The following is an 18,772-nucleotide window of genomic DNA, read 5'->3' on the forward strand; positions in this document are numbered from 1 at the left end:
CCTTTTCTGTGCTCTTTATGTTTCATGCGACACATATGCTCATGTATCTGCACACACCCACACCCTGGTGTCAACTGTTCCTTTTAAGTACATAAATGGTACCCGCCTGGATCCATTACTTTGAACTTGCTTTTGTTACTGAGCGTTGGCGACCTTCCCATGTCTGTATGCATACATCAACATCTTTCTTTTTAGTAGCTACACACTAATCTATATAACGAATGTGGCATGATTCATTCACTACTTCCGAAACTGATGTGCATAGAAGTTGATTTTAATTTTTCACTGTTCCACACAAGGCTGAAATGTGTCTTGTCTTGGCCACTGGTGACAGACATCACAGTCTACACCAGTCTCAGAGCTACCTACCATGCTCACCACACAGATTTATGGCGTCTATGATGAGCAAACTAAGATTTTTTTAGTTGAATCACTGCCAGTAAAGTGAGAAATACTAGTTGGAGAATTATTCTAGTTGGTGAAAGAGGAAAAGAAAATTCAAATTCCTGCATTTGATGTTAGGAAGAAATAGTTTATCCTTAGAAGAGATAAGTCAAGGAATAAATCTTAGTTTCTATCTTATCAATCCCATTAATTACTGAATGCAATGCAAAGGCTGCAATACAGTGTGGAATGCCGGTACCAGATCGCATATGTCTTTACTGGGAAATACTACCTAATTAAGTTTGCATTTGATTACTCAGGTTAAATCTTTTTATATGCATATTGGCTATTTATGTGTGTTTTTCCTGAACTGTCAAGTCACTGCCCATTTTTTTGTAACAGAGCTAGTGTTTTCTTTTTGACTTCTAAGAACTCTTTATGTATTAACATTATCTTGTTGTCATATATGCTGAATGTTTGCTCATATTTCTAATTTATTTTTTTATAATCTGTTTTTATTTAATAAATGATTCAAGGTTAACCATCAACTCAAAGTATTTTTCTGTTAGCTGGAGCTGACTACAACTGTTTGTTTCAGCATTAACTCACACAGGAAGCCCTCGGTAAATCTTTAAATTGGTTTAAAGTTCTTGCTAAAAATAAAATTATTTCCTCAAGGATCACTAAAAGGATGGATGTTTACAGAAATGACAGAGCCATATTTGCCCTTAGTTTTAAATATCACTGGATCGTGGCTAAAGCTAGTGACAAAGGACCAAACAGAAGGCTGTATATTAAGACTGACTGGATTTTAGAAACAGCATGAGGCTGGAGTTAAAAGACCTGGGTTCAAGATCTCTACTCTGGTCCCAGGACATCACTAAGTTACAAGTGGGCAAATACTACCCATCTCACAGATCCTTCGAGGACTAAATAAAAAAACATAAGCTATATTTAAAAAAAATATAAACTGTTATCTACATGTTTAATGCTTAAAAATGAACTGAAATAAGAAGGGGACAAATAGGAACACTTCAGTTTTCTGGTAAAAAAAGAAAACTAAACATAAAAAAAAGGCTTATCAAACACAGGCAGCCAGAATTAGAATCTAATTCTAGGAAAACACTCAGTTAAATGATATTATTTTCTACACCCAAGGCTTTAATCCAAAGTTATTCTGGCACTGTCAGACAGAACAGACACGTATCACACGAAGCTTGCAAGGGACACACAAGAAATAAGACACGTACCGGAAGTGCTAAAGTGCTCCTGGCCATCGGAGGAATTCTGGTCTCTTTCTCTTACATAAAACATGAGCTGAGTTGGTTTCAAAGACTTGAAGCCTGGCTTCTGGAGGTTTTCTAAGTAGGCACTTAATCTCTTAAGAGAATTTTCATTGACTTCCTGGAAAAAAATATCAAGGGGCATTTACACACAAAATAGAACAAGGACACATCATAAATTCTCTCCTGACATTTTAAACACATTATTGAGTGTATTAAAGAATTTAGTATTAAAAAAATGTTGGGATGCCATACGTTCTCGGTGAAGGGTAAAACTGTATTCACATCTGACAGCAGGTGACAGAATGAATTCCTTAAGAAAATGTGGCCAGGAAGTACTAGAAGCAAACACAGCTCTGTCCTTTATAACCTACGTGTGGAAAAAGCCTAACTATGACCGAATGTCCCAAAGTAACACATGACTGATAAATCTAATTACATAAAAATTTAAAAAATGTAAAACAGAACACATTAAAAAAAGAACGACACACACACACACACACACACACACACACACACACACACACACACAGTAAGCAGTCTACAGACAAAAACTGGGAGAAAATATATGGAAGTTTTTCATACCAAAGAGCTAATTTTTCTCTGTGTAAAGGTCTTAAGACACACATCCAGAGACTGGTTGAATTATGGTATATTCTTTTGATGGAGTCTGCACCACCCAAAAACAAAAAAAAAAAAGAAGGAACGAATGTGACACAGATGATATTTAGGAACTGATACGGAGTGATTTCCAGGATATATTGTTAAAAGAAGAAAGAAAAAATCCTTGGGGGCGGAGGCCAAGATGGCAGAGTAGAGAGACTCACAACTCACCCTCTCCCACAAATATACCAAGAATTACATCTACAAACCCACTGAATCGCACAGAACACCTACTGAACTCTGACAGAGTGTCTCTCATTTCGAAATACAGGAGGACTCCCACAAAATAGTGAGAGAAAAAGGAAAAAGAAAAAATCAGTGCAGAAATGGTCCTGCAGGGAGTTTGCAAAAGATGAGACTGATGAGAGCTTAACGTCCAGAATATATAAACAGCTCATACAACTGAATAAGAAATAAAACACACAGCCCAATCCAAAAATGGGCAGAAGACCTACAAACAAGCAATACTCCAATGAAAACATACGAATGGCCAGTAGGCACACGAAAAAACGCTCAATATCGCTAATTATCAGAGAAATGCAAATCAAAACTACAATGAGGTATCACCTCACATCGGTCACAACAGCCATCATTCAAAAGTCCACAAACGATAAATGCTGGATAGGGTGTGGAGAAAAGGGAACCCTCCTGCACTGCTGGTGGGAATGTGGTTTGGTGCAGCCGCTATGGAAAACAGTATGGAGATTCCTCAAAAAACTAAAAATACACTATCATAAGATCCAGCAATCCCACTAGTGGTCATATATCCAGAGGGAACCTTAATTCAAGAAGACACATGCACCCCAATGTTCAAAGCAGCACTATTTACCATAGCCAAGACACAGAAACAATCTAAATGTCCACTGACACATGACTGGATAAAGAAGCTATGGTATATTTGTACAATGGAACACTACTCAGACATAAAAAATAATGCCATGTGCAGCAATGTGGATGTACTGGGAGCATGTCATTCTAAGTGAAGCAAGCCAGAAGAGAAAGAAGAATACCACACACCGCTTACATGTGGAATCTAAAAAAAGACAAACAACAAAAAACAGATCAACGAACTGATTTATGAAACAGAAACAGACTGAGAGACACAGAAAACAAACTTATGGTTACCAGGGGAGGAAGGGGGTGGGGAGGGATAAATTGGGAGTTCTATTTGCAGATACTAACTACTATATATAAAATAGATAAACAACAAGTTCATACTGTATAGCACAGGGGACTATATTCTGTACCTTGTAGTAACCTACAATGAAAAAGAATATGAAAATGAATATATATATGTATATGTATGACTGAACTATTATGCAGTACACCAGAAACAGACACAACACTGTAAACTGACTATACTTCAATTAAAAAAAGAACAAGCCTTTTTAAATTAAAAAAAAAAACAAGTCTTAGTTTTAATTTTCATATCTACAGTTCAAAGCACTGATCACACCACCATGACAATCAACGCAAATTTACAGAACTCTTCGTTGTATGCTAGGTCAAAGGTAAATAACCTAAATATGCATACACTAAACATTAGTAAATAAATAAATAAACGTTTACCCTTTCCCGGGGGTGCTGTCCAAAGAAATCTGGATGCACAGCAAAATAGAAAGGCCTTAAGGCGTTGACTGCTTCAGCTCCCGACAAGGCTCTCGAGTACAGAAACCAGTATGGAAATATCTTCCCCAGACATAACCTTTTAAAAAGATGTGGAGTTGTCATTCACCAGCGCGCTGATACACACAAATCCTGACTGTATAAAGTGACAGTAACATTAAAATGACTACGTATGGAAAATACCACAGACACAAGATAGAAACCAAAGTGTAAAACTTTGTGGTTTTCTGAAATCCACAGAAGTTTTAACAAGCAGTCAGTGCCACATGTTTTCTAATGCAATATGATGATGCAATATGAGAACATAATATTTAATAATAATAAAAACATTTCCCCTCAAAAGTCTGCCTTGAACTATTAACTGGCTTCACTGTAAATGACGATTTTCTAAATCATTTTCTTCTTCAGATTAAAAAGAAACCCCAGTATCAATACTGTAATCTTTTCTTTACAGTGAAAAATATTTTGAGAATTGTAATACTTAGCAAGACGTACAAGACGTCTCAGTTCATTTCCTCATTACTAGTATGCTAAAATTATTCTAGTTGGATAACTTAACATTTTGTCCTTAAATTTTGGCATAACTCACCTGGGGGAGTTTTTTTTAAAAAAAGTAGTTTTAAGTCCAAATAAAATTATTTGCAATTTCCGGGAAGCACTTCCATGACATCTAATTTTGAATGTGGTAATTTATCTTTTCCATTCTATGATGGACTATGAAGGATACTGTGCACGTTTTGGTCTCGTATGTGAGGTAAATGTACCCAGTCTTTGGAAAAGTGTTTCATTTTTGAAACGACTGAGGTTACAGAATCATTTCTGAAGATTTTTTTTTTAATAATTGGGAGATCACCATCAGATTTTCAGATGACCTTTTGTTTTCTGCCTTTTTACAGGTCCTTGAACCTTTTATAAAGTCAACATATAGGCTGTGCATTAAGGATTCTAACAGGAGTTTAACAGTAAAGGAAATGAGCAAAGTCCTCGATGGGAGGCAGTGTAAGTGAACGTTGGTGACACCTGCACTCACTCCCCGCCTGAGCCAAGGTCCCCGTTTCCAAACGTCTGATGGACACTTAGCTGTTCTGCCAGCCTCTCAAATGTTATGTGTCTAAAAAAAGGAGCAGAGGTCATCATTTCCTTCCCAGCTCAGCCTGGATACAAAAGGCAAGGAAGCAGTTAGACGGCTCTATCCAGGATTATTGTCCTCACTTCTGTTACCGAGGTGCCGCTTTTCTCAGAGCTGCTCACGCACAGGACCCGAGGGTTACCACTGCCCCAGCTTGCTCAGCGCCCCCTCCCTGTTTTCACTCCTGAAGTCTTGCGTCCTCTCGCTTTACAATGTCCCTTGAAATCACTCCTTCCCATTTTCTCTGCCACCAATGACCACCGCAGAATTGGACTACGTGGCTTTACGATCAGTACGCTCTCCTTTTTTGTTTCCCTAGCCACACTGTGCACAGGTTGATTTTCCTAAAATCCCACGATCACTGTATTCCTGACTGAAACACCTGTGACGGCGTTTCAGCTCCGGCAGATTAAGACCCACTCAGCCTGGTACGTCAAGTGCTCTCCAGTGACTCCCCATCTATCCTTCCAACTTGATCTCCAAGCACTCCTTGCAGAAACCCTCAGCTCCGCCCCCTGTGATCTTCCTCATCCTGCCCTTCTCTATCACTTCTAAGTCCTAATAAACCCTCCCCATGCCCACTTCCCCTGGTCCAAATTGCACTCGCTCACTCATTACTGCCTTCCTACTGTGTGCCAGGAGGCCATGGGCCCTTCCCCTAGAACTCCTCTTTTGTATCCTCATTATAAATAGTCTTTCCCTCTTCTAAACTCTAATAAAAGAAACTGTGTGCCCCATATACATGGAACATAATACCACAATATGGAAATGCTCTAGACTCTTCCTCAACTACCACTGCATCCCTGAGGACAGTGAACATGGTTAATAGGGATTTACTGCTGTCAGGGAGGTCAGTGTGGGTCTGTTGGAGAGCAGGGGCCATGACAGGATGAGAGGGGCCGAGGATTCCTGGGAAAGGCAGAAGGTAGGAAGAGCTTTCAGACCATGGTGCAGGCCTGACGCCTACAGAGGAGAAAGGGGAGAAAGGAACACTGAGGGGGGTCTGCGGCTGCAGCCCCATCCCAAGGGTTCAGCCATGCCACGGGGAGTCCTTGAGCCAAAGCCCCCCACTGCAGGTGCCCTGTGTCCTGCTGGAGGGAGCCTGATTTCGTGTTCCTGCCCTGCTGAGCCACTGAGGGCCTCAGGGCAAATCCGTGTGGACCCACAGGGGCAGGGGGGCTCAGCAGCTACCACCACAGGGCCTGGCACGTGCATTACTGCTCATGTGTGCACAATGAATACACAGTGTTTCATGAAAGGAAAGAAGCCAATCAAGAAAAACTAAATCAAGGAAAAATAAACCCCATACAATATTGTGTCACTTTAGATTGAGCAAATTTGGCATGCGTACATCTAGATGTATAAAGAGGTGTTAGGAAAGGGTTAGATTCTGGAAAAACGAGTCAGTAGAACAGCAGACTTCCTGTGTGAAGGGCCAGAGAACAAGAGTTTCAGGCTTTTCACACGGGAAGCAGCCACAGGCAAGAAATGAAGGAGTGTGGCGGGGCAGATCAAACTTCATTTACACACACGGTCCGTGCAATCAGCTCAGTTGTGAAATCAACATAGTAACCACGACCAACGTTAAAAAACAAAAAACCCCAGAGAATATTTCCCGGAAGAGAAAATATTACCAGATACTGTGTGTGGCAAGGGTAACTCCTGTTAAGAAACTTTTATTTTTATGAGTTGTGATTAAAATATAGTTTTCTGAAGGCCAGGATCAAAGGAGCTGGGAAAGCGTGTCTCCAGTACACAAGTACTATCACTATCGGTGGCGTGGGGCTGAGGAGGTGGGCGGCCCTGAAGGAAATGGCCCAGGAAGTGTTCTAAAGCCCAGTCCTCCTGGCTCCTGCGGATCAGAGCACGAGGACACCACACTTTTCCTGGTGTTCTACAGCTAAACACGATGAACAGCTCAACATCCGACCAACAACCTTTCTGGACATTTTCTAGGATCTCAGTTTCTCTGTTTCTCTCTCTCTCCTTTTTAACAATTTTTTGTCATAAATTCAATCAGAGCAAGTCTCCCTACATTTGGTAATTCTCACCATAAACTGAGTTGGTAGAAAGACTGAGTTGTTCCTTCTAAAGAAATTCCTTTTAACAGTGACCATTTACTGAGATATTCATGTACGTAATAGCCATTTAAAGGCACTAATTATTGCCAAATATGTTTTAGAAATTTAAAACTTCACATGTTATTTTTATTCAACAGATCAAATTTTATTTTGGTTATATACTCTGATCCAGATAAATATTTTATTTAAAAGAAGTTGTGGTATATTTATACAATGGAATACTACTCAGCCATAAAAAGAATAAAATAATGCCATGTGCAGCAACACGGATGGACCTAAAGATCATCATTCTAAGTGAAGACAGAAAGAGAAAGAAAAATACCATATGATATCACTTATATGTGGAATCCAAAAAAAAAAAAAAATAGGACACTAATGAACTCATCTACAAAACAGAAAGACTCACAGACATAGTAAACAATCTTACAGTTACTGGGGAAAGGGGGTGGGAAGGGGTAAATTTGGGAGTCTGAGATTTACAAATGTTAGCCAATATATATAAAAACAGGTTTCATAAAATTTCTTCTGTATAGCACAGGGTACTATGTTCAATATCTTCTAATAACCTTTAATGAAAAAGAATATGAAAACAAACATATGTATATATATGCATGACTGGGGCACTGTGCTGTACACCAGAAACTGACACATTGTAACTGACTGTACTTCAGTTGAAAAATAAAATAAAATAAATACTTTATTTACCTGTTTTGACTTGACTATCAAGAAGCCAGAATGAAATCTAATAAGTAATTGTTTGATCAGTTCTATTTTTTTTTTTTTTAACAAAAGAGCTCCTTTCTCTACAGGGCATCTGGTCTCTATTCTGATTACCCTACATGTGCCTGTTACTGTGCCAACCAAATTTTACTGCTGAACTCCTTAAATCCTTTCTCGAAGTGCTAGATAGGATTTAGATTATACACACATGAACAGCAAATGTAGCAGTCAGATGACCTTATAACACAATTCCAATGTAAAGTGGTTTTCTATACGACAGCCATAGGCTTGCGGGCGATGTGATAAGAACTGTGCTAAGGACAAACTTCTACCTTTTTTCTATCTTAAACTTTTCACACTGAACTGTCCTGAAAGATGGTATTCTTTTCACCTTCTATTCCAAATGGAACTCGTAGAAGAAAGATCTGGATATGCACATGAATTTTTTTTTTTGATTCCTGCCCTCCACCATAATATCCACAAAATATTTAGAATTTGATAAATTAGGATAAATTGAAATTAGCCAAATACATAACAGATTCCACCCCGTCCCTACACTAGTTACAGCTTGAACCACGAAACTTACCTCCTCACAGGTCTCAGGTGGCAAAACATTTCTGAGTACATATGCAGATCAACTCCCGGGCACCCATCAATTGCTGAAAAAGTTAAGCAGATACCAAAAATGAGTAAGTGGAATTTAAAATTAAAAACACGTTGCCATTTACATTAATGCCCCCCCAAATGAAATGCTTAGTTATAAATCTAACAAAATATGTATAGGATCTACATGAGAAAAACTATAAAACTCTCATGAAAGATATTAAAGAATTAAATAAGTGGAAATTCCATGTTAATGGACAGGAAGACTCAATACTGCCAAGACATCAGTTCTTTCCAACTTCATCTGCAGATTCAATGCAATCCCAACATAATTCCAAGCAGGTTCTTTTACAGATATCAACAAACTCATTCTAAAGTTTATATGGAGAGGCAAAAGACTCAGAATAGCCAACTCAATATCGAAGAGGAATAAAGCTGGAGGACTTACACTGCTGGACTTCAAGCCTTACTGTAAAGCTACAGCAATCACGTTAGTGTGGTACTGGTGAAAGAACAAATGGATCAGTGGAAGCGAACAGAGAGCCCAGAAACAGACCTACAAAAATACAGCCAACTGACCTGTGACAAAGGAGCAAAGCCAATACTATGGGGCAACGATAATCTTTTCAACCAATGGTGCTGGAACCACTGGACGTCCACAAGCAAAATTACTAACCCAGTCACAGACCTTCCCAAAAACTAACTCAAAATGGATCAAAGACCTAAATGTAAAATACAAACCCATAAAATTCCTAAAAGATTACCTAGGAGAAAACCTCGATGATCTTAGGTATGACAGATGACTCTAGATACAACACTAAAGGCACGATCCATGGAGGAAAGAACTGAAAAGCTGAATTTTATTAAAATTAAAAACTTGTGCTCTGGGAAGGACAACGTAGAGAAAATGAGAGGACAAACTACGGGAGAAATTATTTGGGAGAAAATATTTGCAAAAGATACACGTATCTGACAAAGGAATGCTATCCAAAACATACAAACAAAACAAAACAAAACAAAAACCCTTAAAACCCAACAATAAAATGGACAATCCGATTAAAAATTCAGACCAAACACGCCTCATGAAAGATGACATACAGATGGCAAATAAGCATGTGAAAATACACTCCACATCATTTGTCAGCAGGGAAATGCAAATTAAAACAGCTATGAGATAGCACTATACACTTATTAGAAAGGCCAAAATCCAAAACACTGACAACATCAAATGCTGGTGAGGATGCAGAACAACAGGAACTCTCTTATCATTGCTGGTAAGAATGAAAAGTGGTACAGCTGCTATGAAAGACAGTCTGGTGCTTTCTTACAAAACTAAAGGTACTCTTACCATATGACCCAACCACCACATTCCTTAGTATTTACACAAATGAACTGAAAACATATGTCTACACACAAACCTGCACATGGATGTTTAGTTTTATTCGTAACTGCCAAAACTTGGAATAACCAAGATATCCTTCAGTAGGTAAACAGATAAACTACAGTACATCCAGACAACTGAATATTATTCAGTGCTATTACTATTATTTCATGAGCCCTCAAAGCCATGAAGAGGCATGGAGGACATGTAAATGCACATTAATAAGTGAAAGAAGCAAAGAAAAAAAAGAAAATGAATACATGTATGTGCATGTATGACTGAAGCATTGTGCTGCACACCAGAAACTGACACAACATTGTAAAATGACTATTCAATAAAACTATATATTAAAAAAAAAGTGAAAGAAGACAATCTGGAAAGATTATATACTGTATGATCCCAACTATATGACATCCTAGAAAAGGCAAAACTATGATGATAGTAAAAAGATGAGTGGTTTGGAGGGGAAGAAGGACGAAGAGGTGGAGCACAGAGGATGTTTAGGGCAGAGTCACTACAACGGTAGATAACACGTCACTGTCCATGTGTCCAAACCTTTGGGGTGTGTAACACCAAGAGGCAATCCTAATGTCAACTATGGCCTTGGGGTGATAATGATGTTACTATAGGTTCACTGATTTTAACACATGTACCCCACAAGGGGTGGGAGTTGTGTGTGGCAGGGAGGGGATATGTGGGAATTCTGCACTTTGCTCACTTTTGCTGGGAACCTAAAACTGCTCTAAAAAATAAAGTCTAGTTTTTAAAAAGGTTAAGTAGGTAAAAGGAACATGATTTGAATCACATGAACTTTTCCAACAATTTAGAGCTTCAGCAAGAATTTCAATGAAACTATAATCTCCAACGTCAACTGACCAAGTGATTTAAAAAATCCTATGAGCAGTCTCTTATAAAAGTCTTGAAAAGCCTTTTATTATTTACACAATAATCACCAGGTAAAAAGTCCTTTTCTGCCCCCTGCTTCTGAAGCTCTGAGCTTTCTCCATGCCTCCATTCTCACAGACTTGCTGAGCAGTATACACACTGAGAACAAACCAAAGGGCTCAAGTCCTGTTCTGTCAAATTTTACACATTAAACATGTTTTTAAAAAATATTTTCATAATTAATGAAATAATTTCATAATTAATATATCTGAACCAAGGTAATGTAATGAAACATAACTGTCATTAATAGAATGATAGGAAGATGTATTTTAAAGAAAAATCAAGAACGGCCTATTAAAAAAAAGTGCATTTTCAAGCAACAGTGCATAGTTGTATTTATCTTCTGGTTGACTGCTGCGGCAAGAGTCTTGTGGATACACTGTGTCACAGGCATTCATTTAAATGTTTAAAAGGGTGATTTTTACTTAACCATTCACCTTGCTATTCTATAACACAGACACCAGAAATACTCCTCCCATTTGGAAGATTTCTGAGAATAAATGGAGACACACTGAGGAAGAAAGAACCATTCTGATTAACGTTTCAGTGCTGCCCATGACGGACTGAAATCTCACCAAAGGTCATCACAAAGTAACTGAACACTGCACTTAGGTAAGACGGCACGGGTACAAGGCTGGAAGCTTGCAAAGAAGAGATGAGAAGCACAACCCTGCCCAGTCCAGACCTAGCTCTCTCTAGGTGATAGGTAGCAAGTTCTTTCCCTTTTTTTCTTATTGCCTAGTCTGTTTACAATGAACAGGTGGAGTACATTCTTAAAAATTAACAACAAAAAAATCAGTGCTTCTAACACACAAAATTAAATGACAAAAATGAATCCAGCAGGGACGAGTGTCATTCACTCAGTATCTAAGACAGGCCCCCAGCTCTGGGAAATGTGTCCAATGACAGTCCTTGATGATGGTCGCAATCTAGCTCAAGAAGAAAACAGCTTTTCCTACTTACACATAATGACGTTCCATTTTTTTACATTATTAAGAAAATTTATGCCACTTAATTGCAAAAATACCAATAAATGAGCTAAAACTGTGGATAAGAAACAAGGAATAGACTCAAGAGGCACATGATCACCCGAGTACAAGTGGGAAACAGATGAAAGAATAATGCAGCCAAGCTCTAACCAAAATCCTTTTTTCGGCAGAAAATGATCCTAAAAGCAGCCCTGAGAAGTCAGAAGGACTGAACAATGAAGGAAGCACTTAGGCCTACGATTACAACATCAGCAAAGTAACCTGTTTTATCGGTCTCTTGCAGCAATGTTTTAGAAGTTCATGAAATCAAAATGTCTCCATCCGATGTGCAAATGTAGGCTGTCCAACAGTCATGCTCCGTGCCGGATTTTCAAAAGCAAGGCATCAAAACAAACAAAATGGGGGAAAGAAACTCACGATCACTGATTTGAAATAAAAGAGGTGTTAGGAAGTTTAAAAGTTCAAGTATACTAAAAAGGTAATAAAATTTTTTGAAATCAACTTAGAAAAGACTGACTGCCTCAAATTTGATTCACAAAGAATTTGAGAGGCAGGCAGCCAAGTTATACTGCTTAGGAGTTTACAGAGCTAAACATCTATGAATAAAAACTGGTAAGAGGCTGATTGAGCCAAGAAAGCCACTTACAAGATTTATCTGGAGTTACTTGAGGATTAGTCTCCGAAGAGTCACTCACAGCAAAGTTGCAAAAATTAGGGTATCTATCCTTAATGACTTTCAAATACTGAGCATAAAATATGTTGTGCAGAGAATTATAGAGCATGTTTTAGAAGTGTTTCCATCAAAAATAATCAAAGCAACAACAAAAAGTTTTGTAGTTCAAAGTACTGGTCTTTACTTGCCCAGAAAAATTACTCATTCACTGTTACTTTGTATTCATAGGGATAATTAAACTTAGTACTGAGCAATGACTAATAAAGAACATTAATACTTGGAAGTGTGACAAGAGATTCTCCCAAAGAAAATAAAATGTTCTCAAATACAAGTCTGAATGTTAAATCAAGGTCTCCAGATAAAGAATTTTAAAAAATTAGGCTATTATAGATTAAGAGTTAGGTGTTTTTCTGCCTCTTTTTTTGGTAAATAGGCTATTTCCTAAAAAAAGGTTCACGCTGCAGTAAAGAGAATGAGAAACTACGCTTTGCTTTCTAGTAAGGTAGCTACTAGCACAGGTGAGCACTACGAACTGAGATGTGTTTTAAGTGTAAAGTGCCTACTGGATTTTAAAGAATGCAAAGTATCACGTTAATAATTTTTTATACTGATTAGATGTCAAAATGGTAACTTATTAAAATTAATTTCACTTGAACTTTTTGCTTTTTTTAAAAAAAAAAGCAAAACACAACCAGCTTTTACCTGTCTTTAATTTTCAACCAGAAAACTTTAAATTCCATCTGTGGCTCACATTATATTTCTACTGGACCACGTTGATGTAGGCCAATTCAAGGCAAATTGAACACGACATTGTCAGAGAAGGCAGTCCGCACAATGGTTAGGGAGGCTGGAGCCTGGAAGATCTGAATTCAGATCTTGACTCCATCACTGCCTAGCTGTGTGAGCAAGGACAAATTGCTTCACCTTCCTGAGTCTGTTTCCTCATCTAGTAAATAAGACAGATGGTCCAGGAGCAGTTGGTTTCTTTAAGATGAATTAGCTTAACTTGTGTGTCGTTGGTAAGCAGGGGGAGAGATGTTACATGCATGTTTCTCCCCAGCATGTTAATGATTGGAAATGACCAGAGGTGGGCTTTCTACAATTACAAAACACTTAATAGAAAAAACACCTGAATGTCCCCTAGCAGTTCTTTCCTTTGGTTTAAGAAGCAGACAGTTAGTGGCTTCAACTGTGTCTGCATTTTTCCACATCAAGCCATCTGGGAAGCTGCCAGTGCAGATGAAAAACCCAGAAATTTCCACATGTCTTGTTTTGAATGGTAGCCTTGGCTAGTGTATTAGTGTGCAGAATGCCAAGATTTCCAGCATATATATCACAGGAAAAATACCTGTGTCGTATGTACTATCACCACAAACTGCCCTAAAATCAAAATATAAAATTTGTCATTAACTTAGAGAATATTTGGGGCTAACACCATACTATAGTCAGCTGGGCAGGAGTAGTTTGCTCAGAAACTTTGTCTTTGCTGTAGAAAATGTCTACTAAGTTACTGAATTTTATTGAAATTTGTCTTGATTTTATAAAAAAGGAAAAATGACAATCCTAATATTGAGAACAAGGACTAACAAACTTACTACAAATGAAACAGCAATAAATATGTGTATCATTGTTGGCTTTTATCTGATGCTCATTAGACTGAAGGTATCTGGACTGTGTATTTAAGAAAAAAAGGCTGCAAGACAGATTTAAAATGCTGGAAATATTAATTAAAGATTGTTTCTAAAAGGTGAAATGTAATCTTGAACATTTTAATTATTTTTGAGCTCTCTGGATATGGAATCCTGCATCTGACTTTTGTACACGTTTCTAGGAGGACATCATGTGAAAGTAGGTGTTACCTCTCTCATAGGATTTTTGTGAAACTTAAGCAGAATAATGTGCGTAAGTGACTTAGCAACATCTGACAAACAGAAAATTCGTAAAAGTGGTAACTGTTGTTACTTAACTCAGAGCGTATAAAAACCTGCAGAATTCTTTTTTTTCCCCTTCTAATGAGAGCTCATCTATAGACAGAGCACACAGTTAAATGCAACATTTTCCCTGAAAACAAATTTTGTGATAGGAAAACTCAGAATTATTGCAATAAGGGATCGATGCCTGAAAGTCTTAGAAAGACATTGTAAGGCTACAGACAAGTCAAAATGCACAAATGAACAATTTAATTTCACAAACTTTAGCTAACACAGTGAATCTACCCCCAAACAAGTAAATACGGCTTATTATTCAAAGACAAAGAAAGTTAGCACTTGCTTAATAATAAAAACACTAAGCTTTCACAGTGGTAGCACTTCTCATTTCAAAATGGAAAAGAATCGAAGTGGGTAAAATAAAGCATATTGTGCCGTGGCAACCGCCTTTTTTATGAATTAATATTGGTTTTTTAAAGACACTGTTTCTCAACTGTGAGGTGGAGGGCCAGTAGGAGAGGGTACATGACTTCTTTTTGCCAACAACCCTCCCTCCTCACCCAGCAGTGGTATTTCTATAGAAAAATGCCTACATACATAATAAGAAAGACATTTATTTAATAATTCTGATCTACACTCAAATAAATTATTATTCTAGGATGACCATTTCCTATTTAAATTCTTGGAAAAAACTGGTTATTTCCCATAAGCTCTCCTTTAAAAGTGGGCTCTGACAACTAAGTAACAGGGAAGATGCGATCAGATCAGGATTCAGTTTTGGAAAAGGCAGAAGAGATAAGAAGGCAAGAAAGAGAAGGAACCATCCTTTAGGGCAAGTGGTTCTCAAGCTTGAGAACCACTGCTTTAAGGAATCCTGATTCTATCACGTTATAGGACGGAAGCGGCTGGTAGGAAACCTTTAAGCTTTAATTCTTTAAATACAGTTGCTTAATACAATTTTAGGAAAAGATCTTTAAATACCCGACTGTATGCTAAAAGTCAAATGAAGATTTTAAGTTTTGCTTGAACTCGTTCTTTGTTTCCTGTGTGGTTTACCCATTTTTTAAGATGAAAAAAAAAAAAAAATCTAAGCGTAAATAAGGTTAAAGGCGGGCAGGCACAGCTGCTTGCCCTCTCCTGTGCCACAGATCTTGGGTTAGTCCTCATCTTTACAAGACCAAGCACCCAATTTTATCACTTTGGCCAGAAATAAACAGGCCCTGGGAAGATGAAAGATAAGGGGCCTGACTGATAATTACCAATGTCAACTTTTAAATTTACTATGAGAAATATAATTGCTAAAAAGGCCAGAAGATTCAGATCTGTGGTTCTTTTCCTTACAGGATCAGCTACACAGAAAATCAAATTACTATCAGCAGATTGAAGAGCCACTGCTTCAGAGTTGAACTGGGGCTCCCATTTGCTAGTGAGAGAGTCCCAACGCCTGGGGCATCCAGGTCAACTGCAAGATTCTGGTCTTCAATTCATACATGAGTGGTTCTTGCCCGTATTCAAGGCAGCCACTATTCTTCCATTAGGAAAAGGCCTCAGGCATACTACAAAATAACTAAAAAGTTTCCTCTGTCTTAACCACACCTGGGAGAAACTCTGGGGCCTTAACTCACCCAACTCATCAACAGGCATTTACCCAAGCATTTATGTGCCAGGCTCTATGCAAGTACTGAGAACAGAAAAACATCAAGACAGTCCCACCTCTCCAAAAACTAGAAGAGAGAGCCGGAGTGAAAGAACACACAAAGCAGACAATTATAAAACACCGCAGCAAGTGAAACGACTTTGCCATGCAGAGTGCGCGGGGAAACTCCCAGCTGATAACACTTAGAACGGCTGGGTTCTGGAAGGTTTTTCCGAGGAGATGGTATCCTCTGGACCTCTGGAGGGCTGGAAGGATGCAGTTCATTTACAAACCATCGTAAATGGCTGCTGTAATCCACTTAATAGTGTAATTACGTTCTATTTCATAAAATGAAAATTTCTGATTTTAACTGTGCTGTTAAATTCTGTGCTGTTAAATAAAGGGAAGCACTAAATCTGTGCAGTTTCAAGTCAAATTTGGTAGAGATATCTAAATTGGTGGAAAAGCCAAATTATGAGTAGGTTAAGAAAAACTTTTGTTTAAATTACTTTTTATAGAAACAATGTTTGCCAAATAGAGGTCTTCGCACTGATCTTTGGCCATTTGGCACAATTTTTATTTGAAAGTAACTTATTTTAACAGAGTTAATAGCCTCAGGCGGCTCTCATTTAAACTGTGACTTTTCTTAGCAACTATCTTGTAAGATTTTAAAAAGTAGTTTGTTCTATCAAGGAGAGATAAAAGCATTCACTGCTTTTCAGTTTAATACTTCTTAGGTAAGAGAAAAAGGCAAAAGCCCCGCAAAAGCAGGAAGCCCTTTGGAAAAAATTAGTAAGTTACAGCAAAGCAAAGTATCTAGGTTTTTAAGCTTCCTTTTCTAAATCTTTTGCTATGAGATGTGAATCACAGCAATTTCCTACGGTAAGTCAAAGGCTTACCGTACCGGGGAAATGTGATAGTTGGAAACAATAAAACGTTAAATCGTCTTAGGTCTCTCATTTCAAAATAAGTTAAAACAGATGCGATACGGGTACTCCAGTCCCTGGCATTGCCTTGGTTCAAAACTTAACCCGACGAGATGAGGTGACTCTGAGCCCTGCCCGCAAAGACCCCCATTTCTGCCCCGAAGGCACAAACGGAACCCCCCTCCACTCCTCCTGCTACTTACATTCCTGCAAGGGTCCGCGCGCCGCTCTTTGACCTGTTCCACCTCCCACCAGACGCCAGGAGTAAGGACGGTTGCTCCTCCCGCAGGGCCGTGCAGGGCGCATGCGCACCGAGGCTCCAGCGCAGCCAACAAGGGCGCGCCGCCAGGCCGGGCGCTCCCGCCAGCTCTCGCCCCACCTGACGACAGACTCCTACCGCTGTGCTCCCTGAGCCCCACCCATGGAATCTCAGCTGGGGGCGCACTGCTCCACCCGGCCGTCGGCGCCGGCCGCGGAGGTTCGCTCGAGAGAAGCCCAGGCCCTCGGCCCGGCCACAGACCGTGCCCTCATTGGCTGAAGCGTGCCGGTCTTCCTCTGCGGCGCCTGCGCGCGGCCCGAGAAGCGGGTTAAAACCCTAGCGGTCCTCAGCCCCGGGTTGACGTCAGCAGCTGGTGCCGGGTGACCGCGCCGCCTTCCCCGCAGCTTAGAAGCACCCCCCGCACCCCTGCCCCCACTCCGCCTTCTTACCTCCCTGTCCGGAGGGGGCTACGCGCACTCCGCTGAAAGCTTTGGGAGACGGGAAAGAGCTCTACGGGATATGAAGGACGAGGCTGGGGGGGAAGGGGGAGTCGGAAGATGATTGGGCGGCAGGTGGCCCGGCCTAGCCTGAGGGTCTGTGGGGAGGGCGGGGAAAGAAGGGCAAGCAGGCACGCGCTGAAGCCGGGAGATGGGAGTCGGGCTGGAGGGCACGCGCATGCGCGGGCCCCGTTCTATAGCCCGGCCCGGGTCGCCCATCCCCGGGTGCAGGGGAGGGACGAGGCTGGCTTGACGGATCAGCCCGCGAGCTTTCGGAGCTGAGAGCTTCAGACTTTAAAGGTCTTATTGAAGGTTGTCCTTTGGCTTTCTTTACATAAATATAGCTAATTAAAATTTTTTTCTTTTCTCTGGGTCGCATTTTCCTTTTGACTTTGCCCCCTTTAACAGCTGGACACTTTGAAACCTTAAGCATTCTCCACCATCAGCTTTTTTTTTTTTTTTTTTTTTTTTTTTTTTACTAATAGCGGTATTTCGCTTTTGTTTACCCCCATAAACTGCCACGGAAGAAATAGGCAAATATAGTTACCGCTCTTTTCCCTCTTCTACCTTTTGGCACTGTTGACTGAGCCGAAAATAAACAAACAAACACACACCTCGTCTCGTTCCAGCCCCAAGGGTTCTTCACTTCTTACTATAAACAATCTGGTCGACTTGTGATCCATTCCATCCAAACCCATTTTTCCTAAAAGCTTAATTTATCATCTCTTGCATCTTCATCCTTTCAAATGTGTCCTTGCCACCAGCATCTAAATGGTCTCATATTTCTTTAGTTCTTTTCTTTGGGTTTCAGTTATGAAAAGACTGATTTATAATTGCCCACTTACTGTTCTCCACTTGTCCTCAAAGGCACCTTAAACTCATGGTAATAATCTCCAAACTCAATTTATTTCCTAGATGCTGAATTTCAGTAATGACAGTCACCCAGTTTGTTCATACTAGAAAACTGGGCCTCTTTCCTGATGTCTCCTTCTGCTTTATTTCCCATCTCCCCTTCACAAGACTATTCATTCCACATTTTATCATAGTAA

General features: G+C 39.5%; 1 protein-coding gene across 3 annotated transcripts in view; it reads right to left on the minus strand.

Moving 5' to 3' along the window:
• TCAIM (T cell activation inhibitor, mitochondrial) overlaps positions 1-17,877 on the minus strand; it is a 41,738-nt gene extending 23,861 nt beyond the window's left edge. The window contains exons 1-4 of one of the 3 annotated variants that reach the window (XM_064496650.1): positions 17,676-17,877; positions 8,473-8,545; positions 3,900-4,035; positions 1,635-1,788 (exon numbers count right to left, since the gene is read on the minus strand). In XM_064496650.1, the coding sequence (XP_064352720.1) occupies positions 1,635-1,788; positions 3,900-4,035; positions 8,473-8,513 (331 nt within the window). In that variant the 5' untranslated portion in view covers positions 8,514-8,545; positions 17,676-17,877. Of the gene's footprint in view, positions 1-1,634; positions 1,789-3,899; positions 4,036-8,472; positions 8,546-17,170; positions 17,527-17,675 lie in introns of those variants that run through there. The other 2 variants (XM_010982781.3, XM_064496651.1) reach the window with 2 other exon arrangements.
• Between the last annotated feature and the right edge of the window lie 895 nt (positions 17,878-18,772).

This window comes from Camelus dromedarius, chromosome 17 (genome assembly GCF_036321535.1).
Source record: "Camelus dromedarius isolate mCamDro1 chromosome 17, mCamDro1.pat, whole genome shotgun sequence".
Classification (NCBI taxonomy): domain Eukaryota; kingdom Metazoa; phylum Chordata; class Mammalia; order Artiodactyla; family Camelidae; genus Camelus; species Camelus dromedarius.